Here is a 21,764-nt window from a genome sequence, read left to right as displayed (position 1 = left end):
AGACACAACAATGATTCCATTGAACTGGGAGTTCAGACTGCCACTTGGCCACTTTGAGCTCCTTATGCCCTGAGTTGACAGGCTAAGAAGGGAGTTATGGTACAGGCTGGGGTGATTAACCAGACTTCCAAAAGGAAATTGGGCTACTACTCCGCAATGCAGGTAAGGAAGAGTGTGTCTGGAATACAGGAGATCCCTTGGGGCATCTCTCAGCATTAGCATACCCTGTGATTAAGGTCAATGGGAAATTGCAACCCAATTCAGGCAGAACTGACTACAAATGGCCCAGACCCTTCAGGAATGAAAGCGTGGGTCACCCCACATTGAAAAGTGCCATGACCAGCTGAGGTGCTTGCAAAGGGAATACAGAATGGGTAGTGGAAGGAGGTAGTTACAAATACCAGCTATGACCACACAACCAGTTACAGAAATGAGGACCATAATTGTCATGAGTGTTTCCTCCCCTTTGTTAAAAATACATTTGTATGTATATATACATATATTAAGCAAATATCTTTGTGTTCACTCCTCTCTCTTATGTAGCATAAGATATTGACTTTATATCAGTATTGAAGTATTGTTAATTTTACATCATAGTATTTAAGTTATGGGATCTCACGGGAGGAGTAAACATCAATCAAGGACTTGACCTCCTTTCTGGGGCAGGGGTTAATGCATTTTTGGTTGAATGCAGGATAGCTGTATCACACTGGGTGAACTATTAACTTGTTATTGTCTTTATTTGGAGACCAAGTATGGCTTAAGGAGATGGGTATGGGTGCCAAGTTGACAAGGGGTGGGTTTGTGATGGTTAATTTTAGGTCTTGACTTGACAGGATTAAAGCATAGCTAGAGAACTGGTAAAACATCATCTCTGGGTGTATTTGTTTCCACAGGAGTCTGATGTGTCAGTCAGACTGAATGGGGAAGATCTGTCCTCAATGTGGGTGGGCACCATCCAGTTGGCTGGGGGCCCAGATAGAACACAAAAAGGCAGGGGAAAGGCAAACTTGTGTCTCTCTTCTTGGAGCTGGGACACCCTCCTCCTCCTGCCCTTGGAAATCAGAACTCCAGGCTCTCTGACTCTTGGACTCCAGGACTTAGACTGATGTTCCCTCTGGGTTCTTAGGTCTTCAGCCTTGGACTGAGGATTATCCCATGGGCTTTCCTGGTTCCAAAGCCTTCAGATTTGGACTGAGTCATGCTACTGGAATCCCAACTTGCAGACAACCTGTTGTGGGACTTTTCAGCCTCATAGATATATTTATGATGTCTCATATGTATTATTTATTTTCATCTTGTAAACTTTAACCCATAATATAGTTTACTCTACAACTAGAAACTGTGATACACACACATATCTTATTGGTTTTGTGTTTCTGGAGAACCTTGACAAACACAGTTGGATTATGGTGATTTGGAGGCCATCAACTAAGCCTGGCCTGTAGCTGCACAGTTTCTAGTTCTTGGGTAAACTATATTGTGGATTAAAGTTTTCAATGTGAAAAGAAATCATTTTCTCTTCCACTTACTTCTTCAGAATTTTAGAAATGGTGATGTGTAATACATTTCTGGTTTCATTTATAGGACTTGAACCTCGAACATGATTGGAATAAGGGCTGGTAGCAGGGGGCAGGCAGGAATTTTAATTGGGAAGACAGAAGGATGGATTTTTGCTGAGACTGAAATTCTTGAAAACACTGAGCAGAGTTACAGGATGGCCTAGATGGAGCCAGGGGTGGCTGGGAGAGCCAGTGAACAGATGAACTGACCCAGCCTGGAGCTGCTTTGGAATCTCAAAGTCTGGATTCAAATCTTAGTTCTTCTAGTTTGAGCAGAGAACTTTACCTCCCTGAAATTCAATTTTCTCATTTGTAAAATAGGGACATTACAGAATTTCCCTGAAATTTAGTTTTCTCATTTGTAAAATAGGGACATTCTAAGATTTTATGAAGGGTATGAGGATGAAGTCAACCCATACAGGCAAGACGATTTCCACAGTGCCCAGGCCCTACTGTTAGGACTTGTTTCGCTTCAGACCCTGATCAAGCCCAGGTGCCATATGAGACAGGTAAACCTTCTCTGACTTCTCAGGTCTAGAAATCTGCTTTAAAATATGGAATTTTTATCAAGGGCAGTGGCTCACACCTATAATCCCAGCACTTTGGGAGGCCGAGGTGGGCGGATCACTTGAGCCCAGGAGTTTGAGACCAGCCTAGGCAACATGACAAAACCCTGTCTCTGCAAAAAATACCAAAGTTAGTTGGGTGTAGTGATGTGCACCTGTAGAATCACCTGAGTCTGGCAATGGAGGCTGCAGTGAGATGAGATGGGGCCACTGCACTCTAGCCTGGGTGATACGAGTAAGACCCTGTCTCAAAAAACAATCAAACAAACAAAAAAACCCATGGATTTTTGATGCAGTTTGCATTTTAGTTTATTTCATTTCTACTGCTCCCTCTCTCTCTGAATCAAATGCCTTATCTCTTTAGGACTGGTAGATGGGGTTTTATTAGTAGGTACAAAACTGACTGTTAAGCAAAGGATACACTACATTTTAAAAAGAACATCAGCAACTCCCTAGTGGTCTCGTGGTTAGACAAAATAAGTAAACACATAAATATAACAGCAATGACAATGCAACAGAAAACCTCAGTTATCCTGGGAAAAACTCTTCCAGACACTGGAAATGAACACTTTTTTAGTGATTAGTTTCATTTACTAAAGAGGGTTCACTCTTCAGGGAGACAGCAGAACTAAAGGGAGAAGCAATGTGAAAACACTTCAAGGCTATAAACTTACATAAAGGTAAATCTTATCAATAATAAGTACAGAAGATTACACGTTTGATAAGTGCGAGTGTAGCAAGCAGACAAATCTTCCTCTCCTGCCCTTCTTTGCTCTGGTAGGTTCTGGGGCAGAGCTAGGCTCAGCTCACTTTCTGCTCATCCTTGCTGATTTAATTCAATGAGTCGACCTGCAAACACGGCTAGGGTTCCGATGATGCAGACGAGCATGAAGACTCCGAGGAGAATGTGGTCCATCACCATTGCAACGTACTTCCACTCCTCCGCTGCCTGGGAGAGAGGAAAATGTTAGACAGAGTCTCCCTAAGGTGGTTTGCATCATCTAAGGGCCCTTTAATTTGTAGATCTCTAAGTCCTGCCATCCCTTGGCTGACATTATCTTTATTTTTTGAATAGATTATTTACAAAGTGATAACTTACTAAGGTGGTCTAGAGGTGGTCACCAGGGTTCATCTCAGGTCAGTAGCTGCCTGTTGTATGCCACCTACTTGTCAAGTCAACTCACCATCTGTGCTTATGCATTTGACCATTTAAACCCAGAGGCGTGGATTTCAAGCCACAAAGCTTACATTGTTAGACTCCTGGTCTGACTTCATGGTCTCTGCGATGTACTTGATGCCCTCGATGGCACTTTTCACCTCGGGGTGTTTGATCAGGGGAGAGTGGAAGCCCATGGGTGGAGGCCCTGGCTTTCCAGAAATGTCGGAGATATCGATGTCTTCTGTAAAAATCTTTTTGTCTTGCTTTTCTCTAGATGGTCTTTTCATTGTGGAGAAAAACATGATATTTGGGATAGTGTCGATAAAAACCTAATACAGAAAAGAAATCCATGCATGAGAATTATTGTCCACAAGGAAAGCATAAAACTCTGTCTTTGAACTATCAGTGTGATTTGGGGCAGGTCATTCGGTTTTTCTGGGCTTCAGTCTTCTTGTCCTTAAAACAAAAGAACTATACTAGATTTTTTCAAAGATCCCTCTGTATCCTTCCTGTGAAACGGCTATGGTTAACAGCGATGATTCTGTAATGTGAGAAGTTCGCCACCGGAGGGAGCCCATGTGCAGTCATCGACCTGGGGCCACCAATGAGCTTAAAAGCTTCAGGATCCCTTACAGGTATGGAAACTGCCTTGGCAATGTGTCACCCGGATCAAATGGTTAAAGAAGGGGCGCCTCCACTTCAAATATATCCCACAAAACAGCTAGACTGTTTTCTTCTGTTTCCTGTTCCTGAAGAAACTGCAGTACAGGTATTGCCAGGAGCCGTCTAACAGCCTTTACAGAAACAGGGACTCTTAACTCTCTTCTTAAAAGAGTACATTGTGAGCAGTAGCTTCTTTTGTCAATTCCTGACAAATATTTTACATTCTGCACAAAAGATCCTGGACTTCAGTGTCTCTGTTAAGTTTTGTCAAAGAAAGACATATTTGAAATGTTAAATTTTTAAATTCAGTAATGTAAATATTTGAGAGCAAGTCCTTCACTAAAAGTCACCTTTTGACCCTCTCTTATGAGGAACCCCGCATCTCTAGCCCTCATTCTATTCTCAACAGATGATTTCACCAGCAAAAAGTCAGCCAGTCTGTTCACAAATTGGAAAACATACAAAAGAAATCTCGAGAATTTCACGGCATTTCAATAAAAAGAGCCGTTTGTTGATCTTCTCTAATTAAAGAGATTCTTTAAACTTGAATTTGAAATGAGCTTTGTTAATTCTGTTTTTCTTTTCTCTCTGGGAAGGCTACAGGAGTTATTTATTCCTAAAAAGAGGCCAAAGAAAGTTCCTTCCAAAAATTCTAAAGCCCAGAAAGAACTCAGTTCCAGCCGGGCGCGGTGGCTCAAGCCTGTAATCCCAGCACCTTGGGAGGACGAGGTGGGCAGATCACAAGGTCAGGAGATCAAGACCATCCTGGCCAACACGGTGAAACCCCATCTCTACTAAAAATACAAAAATTAGCTGGGCCTAGTGGTGAACGCCTATAATCCCAGCTACTCAGGAGGCTGAGGCAGGAGAATGGCGTGAACCCAGGAGGCAGAGCTTGCAGTGAGTCGAGATCGTGCCACTGCACTCCAGCCTGGGCGACAGAGCGAGACTCCGTCTCAAAAAAAAAAAAAAAAAAAAAAAGAACTCAGTTCCTAAATAGCCCCAAGTATTAGCTAGAAACCCATTGGTTCCTCGAAGGGGAGGCCTGTAGATGTGCCCCCACGTGGAGTCTGCAAGGGCCTCCCCACTCACCTTCCGCACCCAGTCAGGCATGACATGGGTGCTGGGTGAGCGGTGGTGTGTGTTGATGACGATGACGGTGATGATGATGGAGGCAATGACGAACACCATGGTGAACAGCATGTATTTTCCAATCAAGGGTACAGCACTGGACGTGGAGGGGATCAGCTCCACGATGACCAGAAGGAACACAGTCAAAGACAGTAAGACAGAGATGCTCAGAGTCATCTTCTCCCCTGGAAAGACAAAAAAAAAAAAAAAAATCCCACAACCACCTATCTGGGTTGGGCTGCAATGTTCCTCCCACCCCACCATTTCTATGTGGAAGTCCTGAGTCCTGGGACCTCAGAACGTGACTCTATTTGAAGACAGGGACTTTAAGGAGGTAATTAAATGAAAATGAGGTGATATGGGGTAGTGAGTAATCAAGTATGACCGGTGTCCTTATTAGGAGAGGAATTAGGACACAGATGCGTGGACGGAAGGCCATGGGACACAGGAAGAAGATGGCCATTACAAACTAAGGAGAGAGGCCTCACAAGAAACCAACTCTGCTGGCACCTTGATCTTGGAATTCTAGTCTCCAGAACTGTGAGAAATTACATTTCTGTTATCTAAGCCTCCCAGTCTGTGGTGTTTTTTGTGGCAGCCCAAGCAAACTCATTCACTGAAACCCAAGGGTAAGAGGAATGTGACCGACATGTTCTCAAAGCATTATTCTGGGAAATCTCAAAGCATTTTTTTCTGCAGAATTTCCTGTGTAACCTCCATACCTTGACTTTTCTGACAGCAGCCAGTGGCAAGCATTTCCATTAGAGGCTGCCAAGCAGAAAACGGAACAATATTTCATCTCATGCTCCAGATTTCTGATCCTTGGTGGAACCCAGGAAACTGATAGGAGTTCTGGGTGGACAAGCTGGACTCGGTGTGGCATTTCCCATCTGCAGCAGGATGCATTAAACCTCATAAAACTGAATCACCCCTGGCCTACTTATTACCCAGCAGATGAATGGGCAGCCTGGAAGTACATGTTTCTTTCTGTTATTAAGGGAGCAAGCTGTAACACCAAAACCCAAGAAAAGGACAAAATCCGAAAGGCTAAGGAGTTCTCCTTGGCATCCTGAGTGATCTTCTGATACGGTGGTTTCACACCACTCACTGTCTCATTTTCATGTAAGATGAAGTTTGTCTTCTCACTTATTTCTTGTTTTGTTTGTTTTGTTTTGCATACTAATGGAGCAGGGATTTCCGCAGCCCCCACCTCTTTTCTGCAGACCCTTTGATCTCAGGAGGGTTTTGGCTGGGCAAACTTGGCAGCAGGAAGGTCAGGGGCTGAATGGCACTGAGGTATTTTTGTGAGGCTTGACCTCACCAATGAATATTTGTTGAACAAATATTCATTGAGTAAATGAAAAATCTTTTACTAGATGCAGCAGAGAAGCTCTGGGAGGGACTTTCCCTGGGCTGGCCTTGCTGTTGGTGCTGCTGGAAACCCTTGTGTTAGCCTGCTTTCAATGATGAAGCTTTCCCCTACTGGCTGCTTCCGGATTCTAGAATATGTATAGAATGTGTGTGTATGTATAGGATACGGCGCGGATGCTAACAGCATATTGTCAGTTCTACCTGGTGGGTAGGAACACCTTTCCAAGTGAAAAAGAAGACAACTACAAATACAAAATATTTGTCCGCTTATATAAAATTTCTTGATTAATAATTATAATAATAATAGCCAACATTTATCATCAAGCATAATCTTTGTCCTAAGTGCTTTTCTTCCTTCTTTCTTGCCTGCCTGCCTGCCTGCCTGCCTTCCTTCCTTCCTTCCTTCCTTCCTTCCTTCCTTCCTTCCTTCTTTCTTTCTTTCTTCTTCTCTCTCTTCTTCTTTCTTTTTTTTTCTTTCTTCCTTTCTTTCTTTTTCTTTCTTTCTTTCTTTCTTTCTTTCTTTCTTTCTTTCTTTCTTTCTTTCTTTCTTCTCTCTCTCTCTCTCTTCTCTTTCTTTCTTTCTTTTTTTCTTTCTTTCTTTCTTTCTTTCTTTCTTTCTTTCTTTCTTTCCTTCCTTCCTTCCTTCCTTCCTTCCTTCCTTCTTCCTTCCTTCTTCCTTCCTTCCTTCCTTCCTTCCTTCTTTCTTTCTTTCTTTCTTTCTTTCTTTTTTTTTTTTTTCTTTCTTTCTTTCTTTCTTTCTTTCTTTCTTTCTTTCTTTTCTTTTCTTTCTTTCTTTTTTTTTGTGACGGAGTCTCACTCTGTTGCCCAGGCTGGAGTTCAGTGGTGCCATCTCGGCTCACTGCAACCTCCGCCTCCAGGGTTCAAGCGATTCTCCTGCCTCAGCCTCCCAAGTAACTGGGATTACAGGCATGTGCCACCACACCTGGCTAATTTTTTGTATTTTTAATAGAGATGGGGTTTCACCATGTTGGCCAGGCTGGTCTCAAACTCCTGACCTCGAGTGATCCATCCGCCTCGGCCTCCCAAAGTGCTGGGATTACAGGCGTGAGCCACTGCATCTGGCCCCTAAGTGCTTTTCAGGTGCAAATCATTTAAGGTTTATAGAGACTCTTGTTAGTTCCTATAATGCCCCGACAGTGTTTTTATTTTTAAAAGTTTCATTTGAGGGCCTGGTGCAGTAGCTCATGCTTGTAATCCTAACACCTTGGGAGGCCAAGGCAGGGGGGATCACTTGAGGCCAGGAGTTTGAGACTAGCCTGGGCAACATAGCAAGACTCCATCTCTATTTATTTATTTTTTTAATGTAAAAAGTTGCATTTGATTAGAAGATTGAAAAAATTGTGTTTGCAATAATTTCTTTAAAAACGAGTGCAGGGCAGGCACAGTGGCTCACACCCATAATCCCAGCACTTTGGGAGGCCGAGGTGGGCGGATCATTTAAGCCCAGGAGTTTGAGACTGGCCTTGGCAACATGGTGCAACGCCATTTCTACAAAAAATACAAAAATGAGCCAAGTGTGGTGGCACATGCCTGTAGTCCCAGCAACTCAGGAGGCTGAGGTGAAAGGATCACTTGAGCTTAGGAGGTTGAGGCTGCAGTGAGCCGTGATCACGCCACTGTACTCCAGCCTGGGCAACAGAGTGAGACCCAGTCTCAAAAACAAAAACAAAACCCCGAATGCAGTCACTGGACCATGCACTCTGTGGGGTGAGGCACTTTCTGTCTTATTCTCTACGGTCTATCTGCCACATAATATTTGTTCAGCAAATATTCATTGAGTAAATGAATAATCTTTTTTCCTAGTTGGCAAGTTGGATTTAAAGTTTCGTGGGTGTTTTTTTAAGTCATTTTGATAAAAATTGCTACCTGTCATAAACTTGAGGTCCGTCTGTAGCATCTTTCTTTTTTCCAAACTTGTCTGCCGTAAATTGTTTATGAATAGTGACTTGCGGGCAGGCAGATGGGTACCCTTTCCTCCTTTCTAGTAGATTGTTGTTGTTTGATAAAATTATGTCACAGATATGATTACTCAATAGGAGGTGAGTAAGTTGTCTAGGCTGATATGTGAGAAAGAATAGCCGCTTGGGAAGTAAGGTCTTGTGTGTGAAGATGCCGCCGTCTGGAAATAGATTCTGCATATCTCTATATGCAGAATATCTCTATATGCAGAATCTATTTTCAAGTGGTGAGCAGCGGGTAAAGGAGCAAGACCAGGATTAGTCAGTATATAGAAGGTGACTTCATCGTGGAAGTGGCATGAGAAGTGTCTGGGATCACACACCTTACCCAGCACATTTCTGGGCACACAGTTGGTATTCAGCAAATAGGTATTGGTGGTTAATGTACTTTAACCAGCCTGAGCTACAACGTGCATCTTGAGGGTCATGTTCAACTCCCTGCCGCTCTGGATGTCTGCCCCAGCTGTGAACTCCACTCACGGTGACTCTCACCACTGCACACGCCCACTCAGCAAATACACCCTCCTAATGATGATGGTTCGGGTCGATCTGCCTGTTTGTTAGCACATGATTATTTCTGGCTTTCCCCAAAATAGCAGCACGAGACCCATCAGCGTCAGCAGCAGCCGTCATGGCAACCGCACCCACCTGAGTCTGTGGGCAGGTAGAATACCAGGCCAGTTAAGAAGGAGAAGAGCAGGCAGGGGATGATGACATTCACGATGAAGTAGAGGGGCAGGCGCTGCATGACGAAGTGGTAGGTGATGTCCAGGTAGGGGGTGTTGGGGCAGCAGGAATAGAACACCCAGTGCTTCCAGCCTCGGGACTCCTTGATCACCCACTCTCCGCTCTCCATGAAGTTGCTCAGATCTGGCTGGTCGCTTTCCTGAGAAAGGAAATGAGGTTTTGAAATCCCAGGCAGGTCACCCTGATGAGGGGCAGCGTTTTGTAATCAGCAGTGACAAGGCCACAGATTCCAGCTCTGTGGGTCACACACCCAGGAGGGACTCTGGGGCACTACTTCTTTGGGGTCTTAGATTCCTTTCCTATAACATAAGGGGGTTTGGACTAGTAGCATTCTCCATTTTGGCTACACATTCAAGTCACCTGGGAGCTTTAATACATATTGATGCCCTACTGCCACCCAGGCCCATTACATCAAAATTTTTGAGACTGAGCCTGGGCGTAACAAATTAATTTAAGCTCCCATTTTGTTCTCCCTTGCCAAACAACTCGAACCATCAACCTGGATGATTCCTGAGTTCTAACTGGTACTGACAGCCTATGATTTTCCAAGGAAAAGTTGGAGACCCGAATCACACTTTTCCTGAAACCACCCTTATCATATGTGGCCACCACCTACCGGGTTGATGGCCACGACAGAGCCGTCATAGGTCCAGGTACCCAGCTTCATGCTGCAGTTCTGTTCATCAAAGGGGAAGTGGGTGACGATGATCTCACAGTAGCTTTTAAAGATGGCTGGAGGTGTCCATGTGATGTGGCCAGTGTGGTCCAGGAGCACTTTGGTGAACTTGACAATAGCAAAGTCACCATCTGCACTACAATTGGGATAAAAGAGGAAAATGGCTCCAAGTGACAGATGAGCATTCCATTCCGCTTGGGAATGTTAACAGGAGACAGCTGTTAATTATTCAGGTGCTAATTATAGAAGCGCTCTTTTGGGCAGTGTCACTTCTTATCTATTACAATGTTTCCCAAACTTGATAATAAGAATCACTGGAGTGCTTGTTAAAAATACCGAGTCCTGCACACCCTCTAAGTAAACCCTGAATCTGAGTATCTGGGAAAGAATGTAGGAACCCACAGGTTTAAAGAAATAACAGGTAACGTGGGTCCACTGCATCCCAGATTATTTTTCCACCCTCAGGAGTATTTGTAATGTTAATCTTCATCTATTGCCTCCTTGATGTACTGTGTTGGGGGAAAAAAAACAGGAATTTTACATAAAAGCACCTCCAGGGGCTCGTTACTGTGACAAGCAGGTTAGGGAAGGGGCCTCCTACTACTTTTGTTGTTGTTGTTGTTGTTGTTGAGACAGAATCTCGCTTTGTTGCCCAGGCTGGAGTGCAATGGTGCAATCTTGGCTCACGGCAACCTCCACCTCCCGGGTTCAAGCAATTCTCCTGCCTCAGCCTCCCAGGTAGCTGAGATTATAGGCGCCCGCCACTACACCTGGCTAATTTTTTGTATTTTTAATAGACACTGGGTTTCACCATGTTGACCAGGCTGGCCCTGAATACCTGACCTCAAGTGATCCGCCTGCCTTGGCCTCTGAAACTGCTAGGATTACAGGAGTGAGCCACCGTGCCTGACTGGCCTACTGCTTTTTAAAGAATGATTTAGAACTCTCTGGAGTGGAGTCACAAACTCAGATACCTCCAGGGCCAGACAGGTGAGGAATGAGTGCAGGGTGACACTGCTGAACAGACTGCCCCTCTCTCCTGTCAGGAAGGTGCCACCTTGCAGTGTTCCCTGATGTGCTCGTGTGGGAATGAAGGCCCAATCTTGCCAGATTTGGATTCTTCCTCAGAAGCTGGAAACCTAGATTTTTTTTTTTTTTTTTTTTTTGAGACAGAGTCTCGCTCGGTCACCCAGGCTGGAGTGCAGTGGCGTGATCTCGGCTCACTGAAAGCTCTGCCTCCTGGGTTCCCGCCATTCTCCTGCCTCAGCCCCTCAGAGTTTAAGGTTACAATGAGCTATGATCACACCACAACACTCCAGCCTGAGGAACTGAGGAGAGACCTTGTCTCAAAAAGAATTCTGGAAGTTTCAATGTTGGATTTTTCTAGAGAGGCTAAAAAACAGATTTTAATGTGATATTTCTTGGTTTTCAACTGTTGGCAATGATTTATTATTTTTAAAAATACAGACACCATGGGAGGTTCTAAAAAAACAAAATAAGCCACTTCTGCTGGCCTTATTCAGTGGACAACTTACTCTTTCCATAAACAACAGTCTGTGTTCAAGGGATTTAGCAGAGGGCAGGGTGTTAGAATAGGTGTTGAATGGGCGGGATGGGGTCTGTCTCAGTGGGATTTCAGGCACATCATAGCATATGTTGGTCCCTCATGTCATAAATCAAGAGGTTTTCTTCCCGTTGGTTTTTCCTTGGGACTGAAGTGGGCTCTGTACCTGGAAAACTGTGTGGCACTGGACCCACCCAAAGCAGCCCGAAGGGCAGAGTCATAGGATTGCTTAGTCTCTCCCAGTAAGCAAGTAAAACAGAGTTCTCTCCTCACCAGGGTGTTCCTCAGTGAGTTTGGCAAAAGAACCAAAGGATTTTAATTGCTCTTCTCAGATTCCTACTGGAAGAGGAACTGAAAGATACTTTATCAGCCCATTTGTCCAAAAAGGTTACACAAATGATCGAAAAATTTGGCTCAAACTTGAACCCCAGGTATAATTGGACAACATGTGGCAGAAAATCGAAGCTTGAAAGGGCCTGCCTTAAAGGGTATGGTTTTCATCCACTAGCCCTGTCACCTTCCCTGAGTCTGCTAGGACACACAGCTTGTAGACCCCCAACACATGTTGTATAATGTCAGACCATAAATCCTCCGGGCCGGTGTCGCATGCTTCTGCCGGGGAAGGATGCTTTTTGAAAATGAGCATTTCCTGACAAATGAAGGGCGTATGCTAATGAATGTGTCATTAGACTAGCACGTCTTGAATAATATTATAATTTCACAACATGCAGTCTGTCGTGGGGCCCAGTGGACAGGCAGTGAAGGCATCCCAGGCCAACAGCAGCAGTGGGTGTCAGGAAGGCGTTCAGGATGTGATGAGTAACAACCCCAGTAGGCTCAGAAATATTTGGTAGGGAGGACACTGGATTCCAAGGAACTCAGCGATAGGGCATTTGGGTGCCTTGGAAAGTTGCCACACGTGCTTCAGGGGCTCTCAGGGATCAAATGTCCCCCACGCTCAGCCTGGATTCAATTTGGCTGCAGTAATCCTTTCTCTTTAAGTCATGAGACACCGTATGGCATCCCTAGCCCATCAACTTGGCTCTTGGTTTAGAGTGATTTATTTTTTTAATTTTCTAGAGACGTTGTCTTGCTACGTTGCCCAGGCTGATCTCAAACTCCTGGCCTCAAGCAATCCTCCCACCTTGGCCTCCCAAAGTGCTGAGTTTATAGGTGTAAGCCACCATCCTGGGTGATTTAATATTAGCAGTGGTGAGAAGCATTCCGAGCGCGCAGCCCTTCCATTAGGGCACTTTACTCCACCTGCCCCAGGAGCGCCCTCCACCACCCATGCAGTTTGCTCACTTGTTATAGAGAACAAAGTCTGGGCGCCAGATCTTTTCTGAAGGAATGTGAATTTTTTTCACACCGCCATAGTCATCTGGATTCCATTTTAGGTTGTAATCCACCCATTGCTAGAAACAAAGACATACAGCTAATTAAAAAGTCAAAAACAGGAGATTATTAGATTTATTTTTAAAATCTAAGATTATCAAGAGCCCTGATGTGCATGGGAATTCAGTATTGACAGAAATTGTGCTTCCATAAGAAAAGTTGGATTCAGAATTCAGCTTTCACTTCAGTAAATAAGAACAGCAAACAGCACTGATGATGTGCTCACACTGTTTCAACCACCTTACCTATATTAACTCATTTAGTCCTCACAACAATCCCATGAGGGAGGGTGATTACTGACCTCATTCTACAGATGAGAAAACAAAGGAACCCCCCAAGTCACGCAGCTGGGAGGTGGCAGATCTACCATGTCACCCTGTCCACCCCCAGGAAAGGAGAAAGATCCTAGTGTGAACATTTTCCTCAAGCAGGCAGCATCATTTTTAAAAAGTACCATATATTTTTCTACATTATAAAAGTAATGGCTGGGCGTGGTGGCTCATGCCTGTAATCCCAGCACTTTGGGAGGCTGAGGCGGGTGGATCACCTGAGGTCAGGAGTTCGAGACCAGCCTGGCCAACATGGTGAAACCTCATCTCTACTAAAAATACAAAAATTGGCCAGACATGATGGTGCACACCTGTAATCCCATCTACTTGGGAGGCTAAGGCTGGAGAATTGCTTGAACCTGGGAGGCGGAGGTTGCGATGAGCCGAGATCGTGCCATTATACTCTGGCCTGGGCGACAGAGTGAGACTCTGTCTCAAAAGAAAAGTAATACAGGTTGAGGATCCCAAATCTGCAATCTGAAATGCTCCAAAATCCAAAACTTTTTGAGCACAACGTGACACTCAAGGAAATGTTCATTGCAGAATTTTGAATTTCAGATTTTCAGATTTGGGATGTTTAACTGGTGAGTATATGCAAATATTTCAAAATTAAAAAAAAATCCAAAATCTGAAACACTTCTGGTCCCAAGCATTTTGGGAAAGGGGTACTCCACCTCTATGTGCCCATTGCAGCAAAACTGGAAAGCACAATGCTATGGGTTCAGTTGTGTCCCCCTAAAATTCACGCTGAAGCCCTAACTCCCAGTATTTCAGAATGTGACCTAATTTGGAGATAGGTTCTTTAGAGAGGTAATTATGTTAAAATGAAGTCATTAAAATAGACTCTCATTCAATATGACTGGTGTCTTCATAGAAAGGGGGAATTTAAAGACATATACATGTATTTAAATATACATATATATCATACGTATATGTATTACATACACAAGAAGAACGCCATCTGAACATGAAGACAGTCATCTACAAGCTGAGGAGAGAGGCCTAGGACAGATTCTTCCCCACAGCCCTCAGAAGGGACCAACCCTGCCAATACCTAGACTTTGGACTTCTATCTTCCAGAACTGTGAGATGATAAATTTCTGTTGTTTAAGCCACCCAGTTATGGCAGCCCTAGCAAACTAATACACACAGAAAAAGCCCTAAAGTAAAAAAAAAAAAAAAAGCAAAACTGAAACCAAACAGGATCCATGCTTTCACCATCTCAAAATATCTACTTTCAACATTTTGGTATATATCCCTGTTACCCAGATTGATTTCCTCTGGGCCCGGGTTTAATTTCAGGTGAATAAAAGTGACATATATGCGATTATCTGGCTAAGTTACCTGTTTCAGACGCACATTGGTTGTCACGATCTGATTTACTTCATCCTGGAAAAAAAAATAAGGCATCATTTTTTGGGGGGAGAGAGGGGACCCAGGGGAGGAAACCCAGGGGTGAGAGGTCCGGGTGTGTGGGCAGCCCCCAGTGCTCTTGTCTCACCACATTGATGAGCTGTATCAGCTGCAGGCCCACGGTGACCTCCACGACCTGGTGGTGGTCTTCCACTGGCCGCACCACGCTGCTGTAGTCTTTAAATAGCTTTGCCACCAGACGGGTCTCATGTTCGGAGCCCAGGACGAGGCCAGCTGAGACAGCAGATGACACCCACACTGTCAGATTCTGCTCCCCACCCTCCAAACACATGAACATGAGGAACTGAGGCATGAGCCTCAGTTCCTTCTAATGGAAGGCACACAGCCCTCCTTGTTGAAAGGCTCCCAAATGCAGCCGTTATTGCCTTAAGTTGTTTTCCAATTACAGTTACTGGTGCAGTCCCTTACCCGGTGACAGTGGGGTATGCCAGATAATCACAACACTTGTACTTTGGACAGGTGACATTCCTAAATACAGCATGGCTGAATCAAGTTTGCCAGGAACACACACACACACACACACACAGGCACACACACACACACGAAAAAAAAGCCCACAAAAAAGCCAATCTTGGTGTTTCAGAGCAGTGTAATGAAATCTTGTACTGGCTGCGTCAGATCTCATGATGCCATGAACAGCCAAAACTGATGCTGGTTCAAACCCTCTAGAGTGGCCATAATTAACAAGTGGAAAATAACAAGGGTTGGGAAGGCTGCAGAGAAACTGGAACCTCATATGTTGCTGGTGGGAATGTAAAATGGCAGTTCCTCAACAAGTTAAACACAGTTACCATACGATCCAGCAATTCCACTCCTAGGTCCACACCCAAAAGAAGAGCAGCATTATTTACCATAGCCAAAGGGTGAAAACAACTCAAGTGTCCATCAACAGGTAAATGGATGGACAAATTATGGTATACATATGAACTATTATTCAGACAAGTAAAAGGAATAAAGGAATGATGTACTGACACATGCTACAACATGGATGGAGCTTGGAAACATTTTGCTAAGTGAAAGAAGCCAGATATAATGGGGCAAATATTGTATGATTTCATCTACATGAAGTATCCAGAATAGGTAAATCCATACAGAGAGAAAGCAGAGCAGGAGTTACCAGGGACTGGGGGGAGAGAGGGATGGGGTGAGACTCCTTAATATGCATGATGTTTCCCTTTGGGGTGATGAAAACGTTCTGGAAATAGATAGTGGTGATGGTCATATAACATGTGAAGGTACTTAATGCCACTGAATTGTATACTTTAAAGTAGTTAAAATGGTAAATTTTATGAAATGGGTATTTGACCACGATTTTTAAAAAATACCACTGCTGGCAGGTACACGTCCTAGTTAACTTGTTAAAGTAGAGTGAAAACTGTGCTTTGTTGACCTGGGTTTGGGGCTCCTACTTGGAACACGAGCGATTCCAAGGAATCTTCACTACATTTCCTTCAGGATAGAGAGCAATATCATCTAATACTCTCAGAACCCACGGCCCCCTTTTCTATCTACAGCTCTTTTCAATCTTCATCAGCCTCAGATGAAGCAGGCGGGCAGATATCCTCACCTGAGATTCAGGGAGGTTGGACCACTTGTCCAAGGTCATGTGACCAGTAAGGGCAAAGCTCGGTTTAGAATCCTGTCATTCTGCGCTGAGCTCCTGCACTAACTCTTGATACTAACAGTGTGTTGTGAGCTGTCCTGGAAACTCACAACTGCAAGTGCCACTATTCCTAGGAGAAAATGTGTTCCAAATCCCAAGTGTCTTATGAAGGATCTTTGTAACTCAAGCCTTCCGTGCATTGGGGACTGTGTGTTCAGAGCTGGGAGAGGAAGTAGACACATGATGCATTTGCCTTCATTCACGTAACCAGATCTCCCCTTTCCACAGGTTATTGCTGAGGCTGCAGTGCAGTAGCACAATCACAGCTCACTGCCGCCTCGACCTCCCAGGCTCAAGCAATCCTCCCACCTCAGCCTCCCCCAACCAAGCAGCTGGGACCCCATCTCTATAAAAAAATACAAAAATTACCTGGGTGCGCACCACCACACCCAGCTAATTTTTGTATTTTTTGTAGAGACGGGGTTTTGCCACGTTGTTCAGGCTGGTCTCAAACTCGTGAGCTCAAGCCATCCACCAACCTTGTCCTCCCAAAGTGCTGGGATTACAGGCAAGAGCCACCTCACATGGCTAGTTTCACAAATTTTCTGAACCCAAAATGTTCCAAGGGCACTCAGTGCCCAACCATGCAGAGATTTCACATGACATTTCCCCAAAACCATCTGCATCTGAGGACTCTTGAAGGGAATATGTTGTTTGAAGATCCAGTTTTTGCAACCACCCCATTGAGCCCCTGGGACTTGATAATCCTTCTGTCCTCCATGCATTTTCTATCCTGGGCCTCATCCCTCCCACGGTGGGGTTGCAGACTGGAATGGATTACTGAGCGCCTTGGCCACTGAATTTGAAGCTGTTGCTTTGGCCTTGCCTTGGGCTGCTTATTTTTAAATGACTGTTCACTCCAGTTTGACAGGAAGAACATATTAGAAAGCAGAGGACAGAGCAGATGGTCAGCATTATGTAGCAGGAGGACTACGCAGAGCAACCCTATGGCCCACTAAGAGGAAGGGGAGGATGACAGAAGCAGGCATAATCAGCATTTCAGCGACAGTCACCTCCTCCTCTCCCACCCTAGCCAATAACAAGGTGTCTGTTCCTTCCTTAAGGAATTTGTAAGGAAGGAGGGCTTCATTTCTTAGATTGGTTCACTGGTATTCTTTTCTTTTTTCCTCCCCAAAGCAGGGTGGAGTGATAGAAAACTCACAGGACTCAAAGTCAGAACTCTATGATTCCCTTCCCAACTCCAATATGGCCTGGAGAGTTGGATTAGTTCTTCACGGATTCAGTGAATCACAGTAAATACTTTTGTAAAAAGGTAGGGCATAAATAAACAAATATGCAGATAAAATATTAAATAATGTCAAATCTCCCTTTTTAGCAAGATTATATTTGTAATCTTTAGTCAGATGATGGTAACATTAATTTATTCATGAACTATTTATTGAGCGTTTACTGTAAGCAAGGCATTGTTCTGGGACCTCTGAGATATTCAAAAGTGAATCCTTCTTCCTACCCTCAAGGAGATTGACATTTGTCATTTACGTAAATAACTGTGAACAAGTTGGAAAGTGATATGCCATAAGAAAGATGGCAATGAGGTGCTTGGGATTCCAGAGGCAAAGAGAAGAAAAAGTTGAAGTGAAAAGTGCTGTATAAATAGAACAGAGATCACGCTGTGTTAAGCTAACACAAGAAAAAGGTCCCTGATATAAATGACAATTTTGTCCACAAAGGACTGATTCTAAGAAGGGAAACTCAACCACAATTTCAAAGTGTTCCTTTTGTACCACACTGGTTCAGTTTGTATTTGTCTGTAGGAAATAGCTCCCCGGGCTGGTCAAAACAAAGTTTGAACTGTTACTAGTCCTTATTAGATCATTATTATCTTAGATCATTATTATCTTAGATCATTATTATCTTAACCTGATCCTGTATCTCTTGCTACCTTTGGCTAGTTCAGGCTGTGTTTTCTGACTGTGAATGTAATAAACCGAGTCTCCAACTGACCACATTCCAAAATGTATAAATTAAGTGACCTTGGGCAGGTCAGCTTTAGCTTCCTTGTAATAAAAAATTGAGGATGTTGGACTGCCTGATCTAGCTCTAAATTTCTGTAAAACACCCATGGAAATCAATGCCAGCAAACTCGAGATTTGCCCTAAATACGTATCACATACTTCTTTAACAAGCTAATCATGCATTTTTGGTTAGCAATAACCAAAATCCTAAGAGCTCTCTTAAGGATTTTTACATTAAAGCATATCATTTAAGAATTTTTCAGTGAGTGTTGTTTTGCACACACACACACACCAAGTCAGCTTTGATTGGACAGAGTCCAAATCCCACAGGATATAATTTATCTGAGTTTAGGCTCTTTCACTCAACTCTGCTATTTGAAAAAATTAATAATAAAGCTTTTTGCCTCTTGCCCAGAAGGCCTGTGTTTTTCAGAGCAATATTGGAAATGAAAAATCACAGGATGTCAGCCACCTTGTTTCTCAGTTGGGATGATATCACCAGTAAACTTTTATGTGAGGCAATCAGCAAACATCTCCTGTTTCCCTCTAGCGGAAGTCTGGGATTCAGGATGGTGTTTCAGCTGCTGTGTTAGGACACATTCCAGAGTAGAATGCAGGTCAAATGCCGTGCAAGGTTTTATAGTTTCAATTCAAACCCAAACCTATATATAGTAACATCCTTTAAAAAAAAAAAAAAAGTAGATAGGAATGCATTCATATGGAATTTCTTTTTTATTTCACAAATTCAAAAAAATTACAAAATACTTCTGTCTCTGTGGAGAGAGTTTAGTTACGATTATTAACTGGTTTCTATCTCCAGCACATGTAGCTGTCAATCAGTCCTCTTTATTATTAGAATTCTCCTGGGGCAGTAAAAGGACTTGTTAATTCCATTGTTTGTGATTATAAGGCACTGTTCTAAGTCTCTGTCGTTGTTTAAATATGAACCCCAGGACACTACCATGGTCCACAAGTGGTCCAGGTCCTACAAGTGGTGCAGAGTGTTCAGAGGGATGAGTTGGCTGCCAGGCATGATGGAGGGAGAGACGTGTGTGTGTACCTTGAAGTCTTTGATCAGGCAGTTTCTATTTTAATTAGATAACGCAAACTAAAAATCTTTATCCAAAAACTCAATCAAGCTAACATCAGGAAGAAATTGACAGAGCAGCCTCTGGTTGGGGAGGATCTGCCGTTTTGTGGTCTCATCAAAGAAGCAAGACTTTGATTGGGGGCCTCCAGGACTTTAGCCTCAAAGGAGAGCCCTCCCCGATCCCCTGACCCCAGCACTTACCTGAGCAAAGGCTAAAGAGCAGGAGGAGAGGCCAGGGCTCCATGGGCCACCGGAGCTGGTGTGGACCAGGGCAGAGTGGTGGCCTGTACTTCTCACTGGCACTCTGACTGGGCGCTTGGCTGCTGGAGGGTTTGGAAAGCAAGTCGGCTCACTAGAGCTATTGTTTTACACCACCTGTTTGCGGGAGCGACAGCTGGGCTGCCCTCAGCCCTGGAGCCCAGGGAGTTACTGGCACTGTACACCATTACAAATGTGCCTCGCTTTACACAATTGCTTACCCTTGACAAGCTGAGTATGAACTGCGTTATATTTTAAATGCACCAGGAGTCAGATCTTAATGAAAAAAAAAAAATGTATAGAAAGGAAGGAATTATTTTGAATGGTGAGCAAACCGCCTCCCTTTTGTGTAAACCAGAACCTCGTCTCTGTGGGTTGATTTGATTAGGGACATTTGGTCTGAGTAGATAGTCAGCTGTTTGTCCTAAACCACAAAAATCCACATTCTGCAAACATGGCTTCAGTTTCATTTCCTCTGCCTCAGTGTTAGGCTGAGGGTGCCGGGGGGCTTTTGTGACTGCCTGGATTTCAGAAGAGTGTAGCTGGTGTTGAGTCCGCTGCTGGAGAGCCCCCATGCTGATTGGGTTTGGTTTTTAACAAAGACGGCTTCTTCCATAAAACTGACTTTACTGGCCCCCAGAGTGGTTGTTCCAACCCCTGCCTCTGTATCAGGCAATACCTATCCCACACGAACCATTAGCTGGAGCAAATTGCCCACGTCCTGTGCACTGTGATTCAAGTGAAGAGTAATTACCGGGAAAAAGTGTCCCACCGCATCAGCAGTTGTTCCGGGTCCCTGCCTCCTTCCATCCGTTCCTCTGCCCACTCTCTCACTCAGGGAAGCAGAGAGCAGAGTGGTTCCGCTTTTCAATTCTTTTGCTTGAAAAACATCCTGAAAACCAGCAGTTAGTAATTTCTCAGTCTGAGAAGTATTGTTACCCGAGCTGCGCTTCTTTGCAGGGCGTGAGGTGGGTTCACAGAAGGAGACAGTTATTTAAAAGTATCCTGCCTGTCCTTCCAGGCCTCCTTCCCACATGGAACTAGGTGAGAAAGGTCCTCTCACCTCAAGCCCACGACAACATCCTGACAGATCCTCTCATTCCAGTGGATTCGAACAAATCATTAGAGAAGGGGCTCGGAGGGCAGAGGAGAGAGCTGCAAGCTCATACTATTCATATTTTTTGTTTAAACTATGGGAGATCAGTTAACTGTTTGCTAAAACAAATTTAGTTCTCTCCCTTCCACGGAATAGCCCTGTGGGAGAAATACAACCCCCACCCTCTGACCAGCCCCTTCCATCTAAATGCAGCCATGAGACTGACCTCTGGCCAGTGGCATGAGTGGAAAAATGTTCTCAGACTCAGCCCTGCCCTTCCAGCTTTCTGACCGGCTAGAATGGACATGGTCCCCGGGGCAACCTTAGAAACCATGTTCTGAAGGTGTGTGTTGCTTTTGATATTCTAAATCCTTGAACGACTGCATGGAGGGGGAACCCCCTACCCACCTGGTCACCACCCAGCACTATTTCAGTGAAAACAAAACATGTATTGTGTTGAGCCATCAAAATCCTTGGGTTTATTTGTACAGCAGCTAGTGTTCCATAATTAATAAAAAGTTTAGCCCTTTGCACTAGTATCCTGAGGTTAAAAATAAATTCTAAGGCCGGGCTCGGTGGCTCAAGCCTGTAATCCCAGCACTTTGGGAGGCCGAGACGGGCGGATCACAAGGTCAGGAGATCGAGACCATCCTGGCTAACATGGTGAAACCCCGTCTCTACTAAAAATACAAAAAACTAGCCGGGCGAGGTGGCGGGCGCCTGTAGTCCCAGCTACTCCGGAGGCTGAGGCAGGAGAATGGCGTGAACCCGGGAGGCGGAGCTTGCAGTGAGCTGAGACCCGGCCACTGCACTCCAGCCTGGGCGACAGAGCGAGACTCCGTCTCAAAAAAAAATAAATAAAAAAAAAAAAATAAATAAATAAATAAATAAATAAATAAATTCTAAAATATGTAGCACTGCAGCAGAAGGCAAGAAAATTGATATTGGAGGCTGAAAAGATGAAGACCCATGTTATATAGTACCAAATAATTTCATAAACTGTTGTCCTCAATTACTTGGTGAACAACGTGTCTACTGAGCCCGTAACTCCCGGAGAAGAGGTTGGTAAACCCAAAGTTAGTGCACGATAGCTCTTTCTGGCTTT

The 21,764-nt window shown here is 44.2% G+C and overlaps 1 protein-coding gene across 1 annotated transcript; it reads right to left on the bottom strand.

Moving 5' to 3' along the window:
• Positions 1-2,419: 2,419 nt before the first annotated feature.
• CHRNA1 (cholinergic receptor nicotinic alpha 1 subunit) lies at positions 2,420-19,627 on the bottom strand. The gene is made up of 9 exons (XM_050751787.1): positions 19,507-19,627; positions 14,644-14,789; positions 14,487-14,531; positions 12,724-12,833; positions 9,795-9,990; positions 9,080-9,317; positions 5,043-5,266; positions 3,377-3,616; positions 2,420-3,077 (listed from the first exon to the last, which is right to left on the bottom strand). The coding sequence occupies exons 1-9, from the start codon at positions 19,547-19,549 to the stop codon at positions 2,946-2,948; spliced, it is 1,374 nt and encodes a 457-aa protein (XP_050607744.1). The 5' UTR covers positions 19,550-19,627; the 3' UTR covers positions 2,420-2,945.
• Between the last annotated feature and the right edge of the window lie 2,137 nt (positions 19,628-21,764).

This window comes from Macaca thibetana, chromosome 12 (genome assembly GCF_024542745.1).
Source record: "Macaca thibetana thibetana isolate TM-01 chromosome 12, ASM2454274v1, whole genome shotgun sequence".
Taxonomy (NCBI): Eukaryota; Metazoa; Chordata; class Mammalia; order Primates; family Cercopithecidae; genus Macaca; species Macaca thibetana.
The sequence above is the reverse complement of the archived record's forward strand: the minus strand, read 5'-3'. Positions and strand labels throughout refer to the sequence as shown.

What these genes read in the sequence shown, in the direction of transcription:
- CHRNA1 (XM_050751787.1), bottom strand. Translation starts at nt 19,549, where the DNA reads ATGGAGCCCTGGCCTCTCCTCCTGCTCTTTAGCCTTTGCTCAG. An exon ending in CCAATGTGCGTCTGAAACAG is followed by an intron (nt 12,834 to 14,486) that starts GTAACTTAGCCA and finishes CTTTGTTTCTAG; the next exon opens with CAATGGGTGGATTACAACCT. An exon ending in TGCCTGACTGGGTGCGGAAG is followed by an intron (nt 3,617 to 5,042) that starts GTGAGTGGGGAG and finishes TTTCTGTATTAG; the next exon opens with GTTTTTATCGACACTATCCC.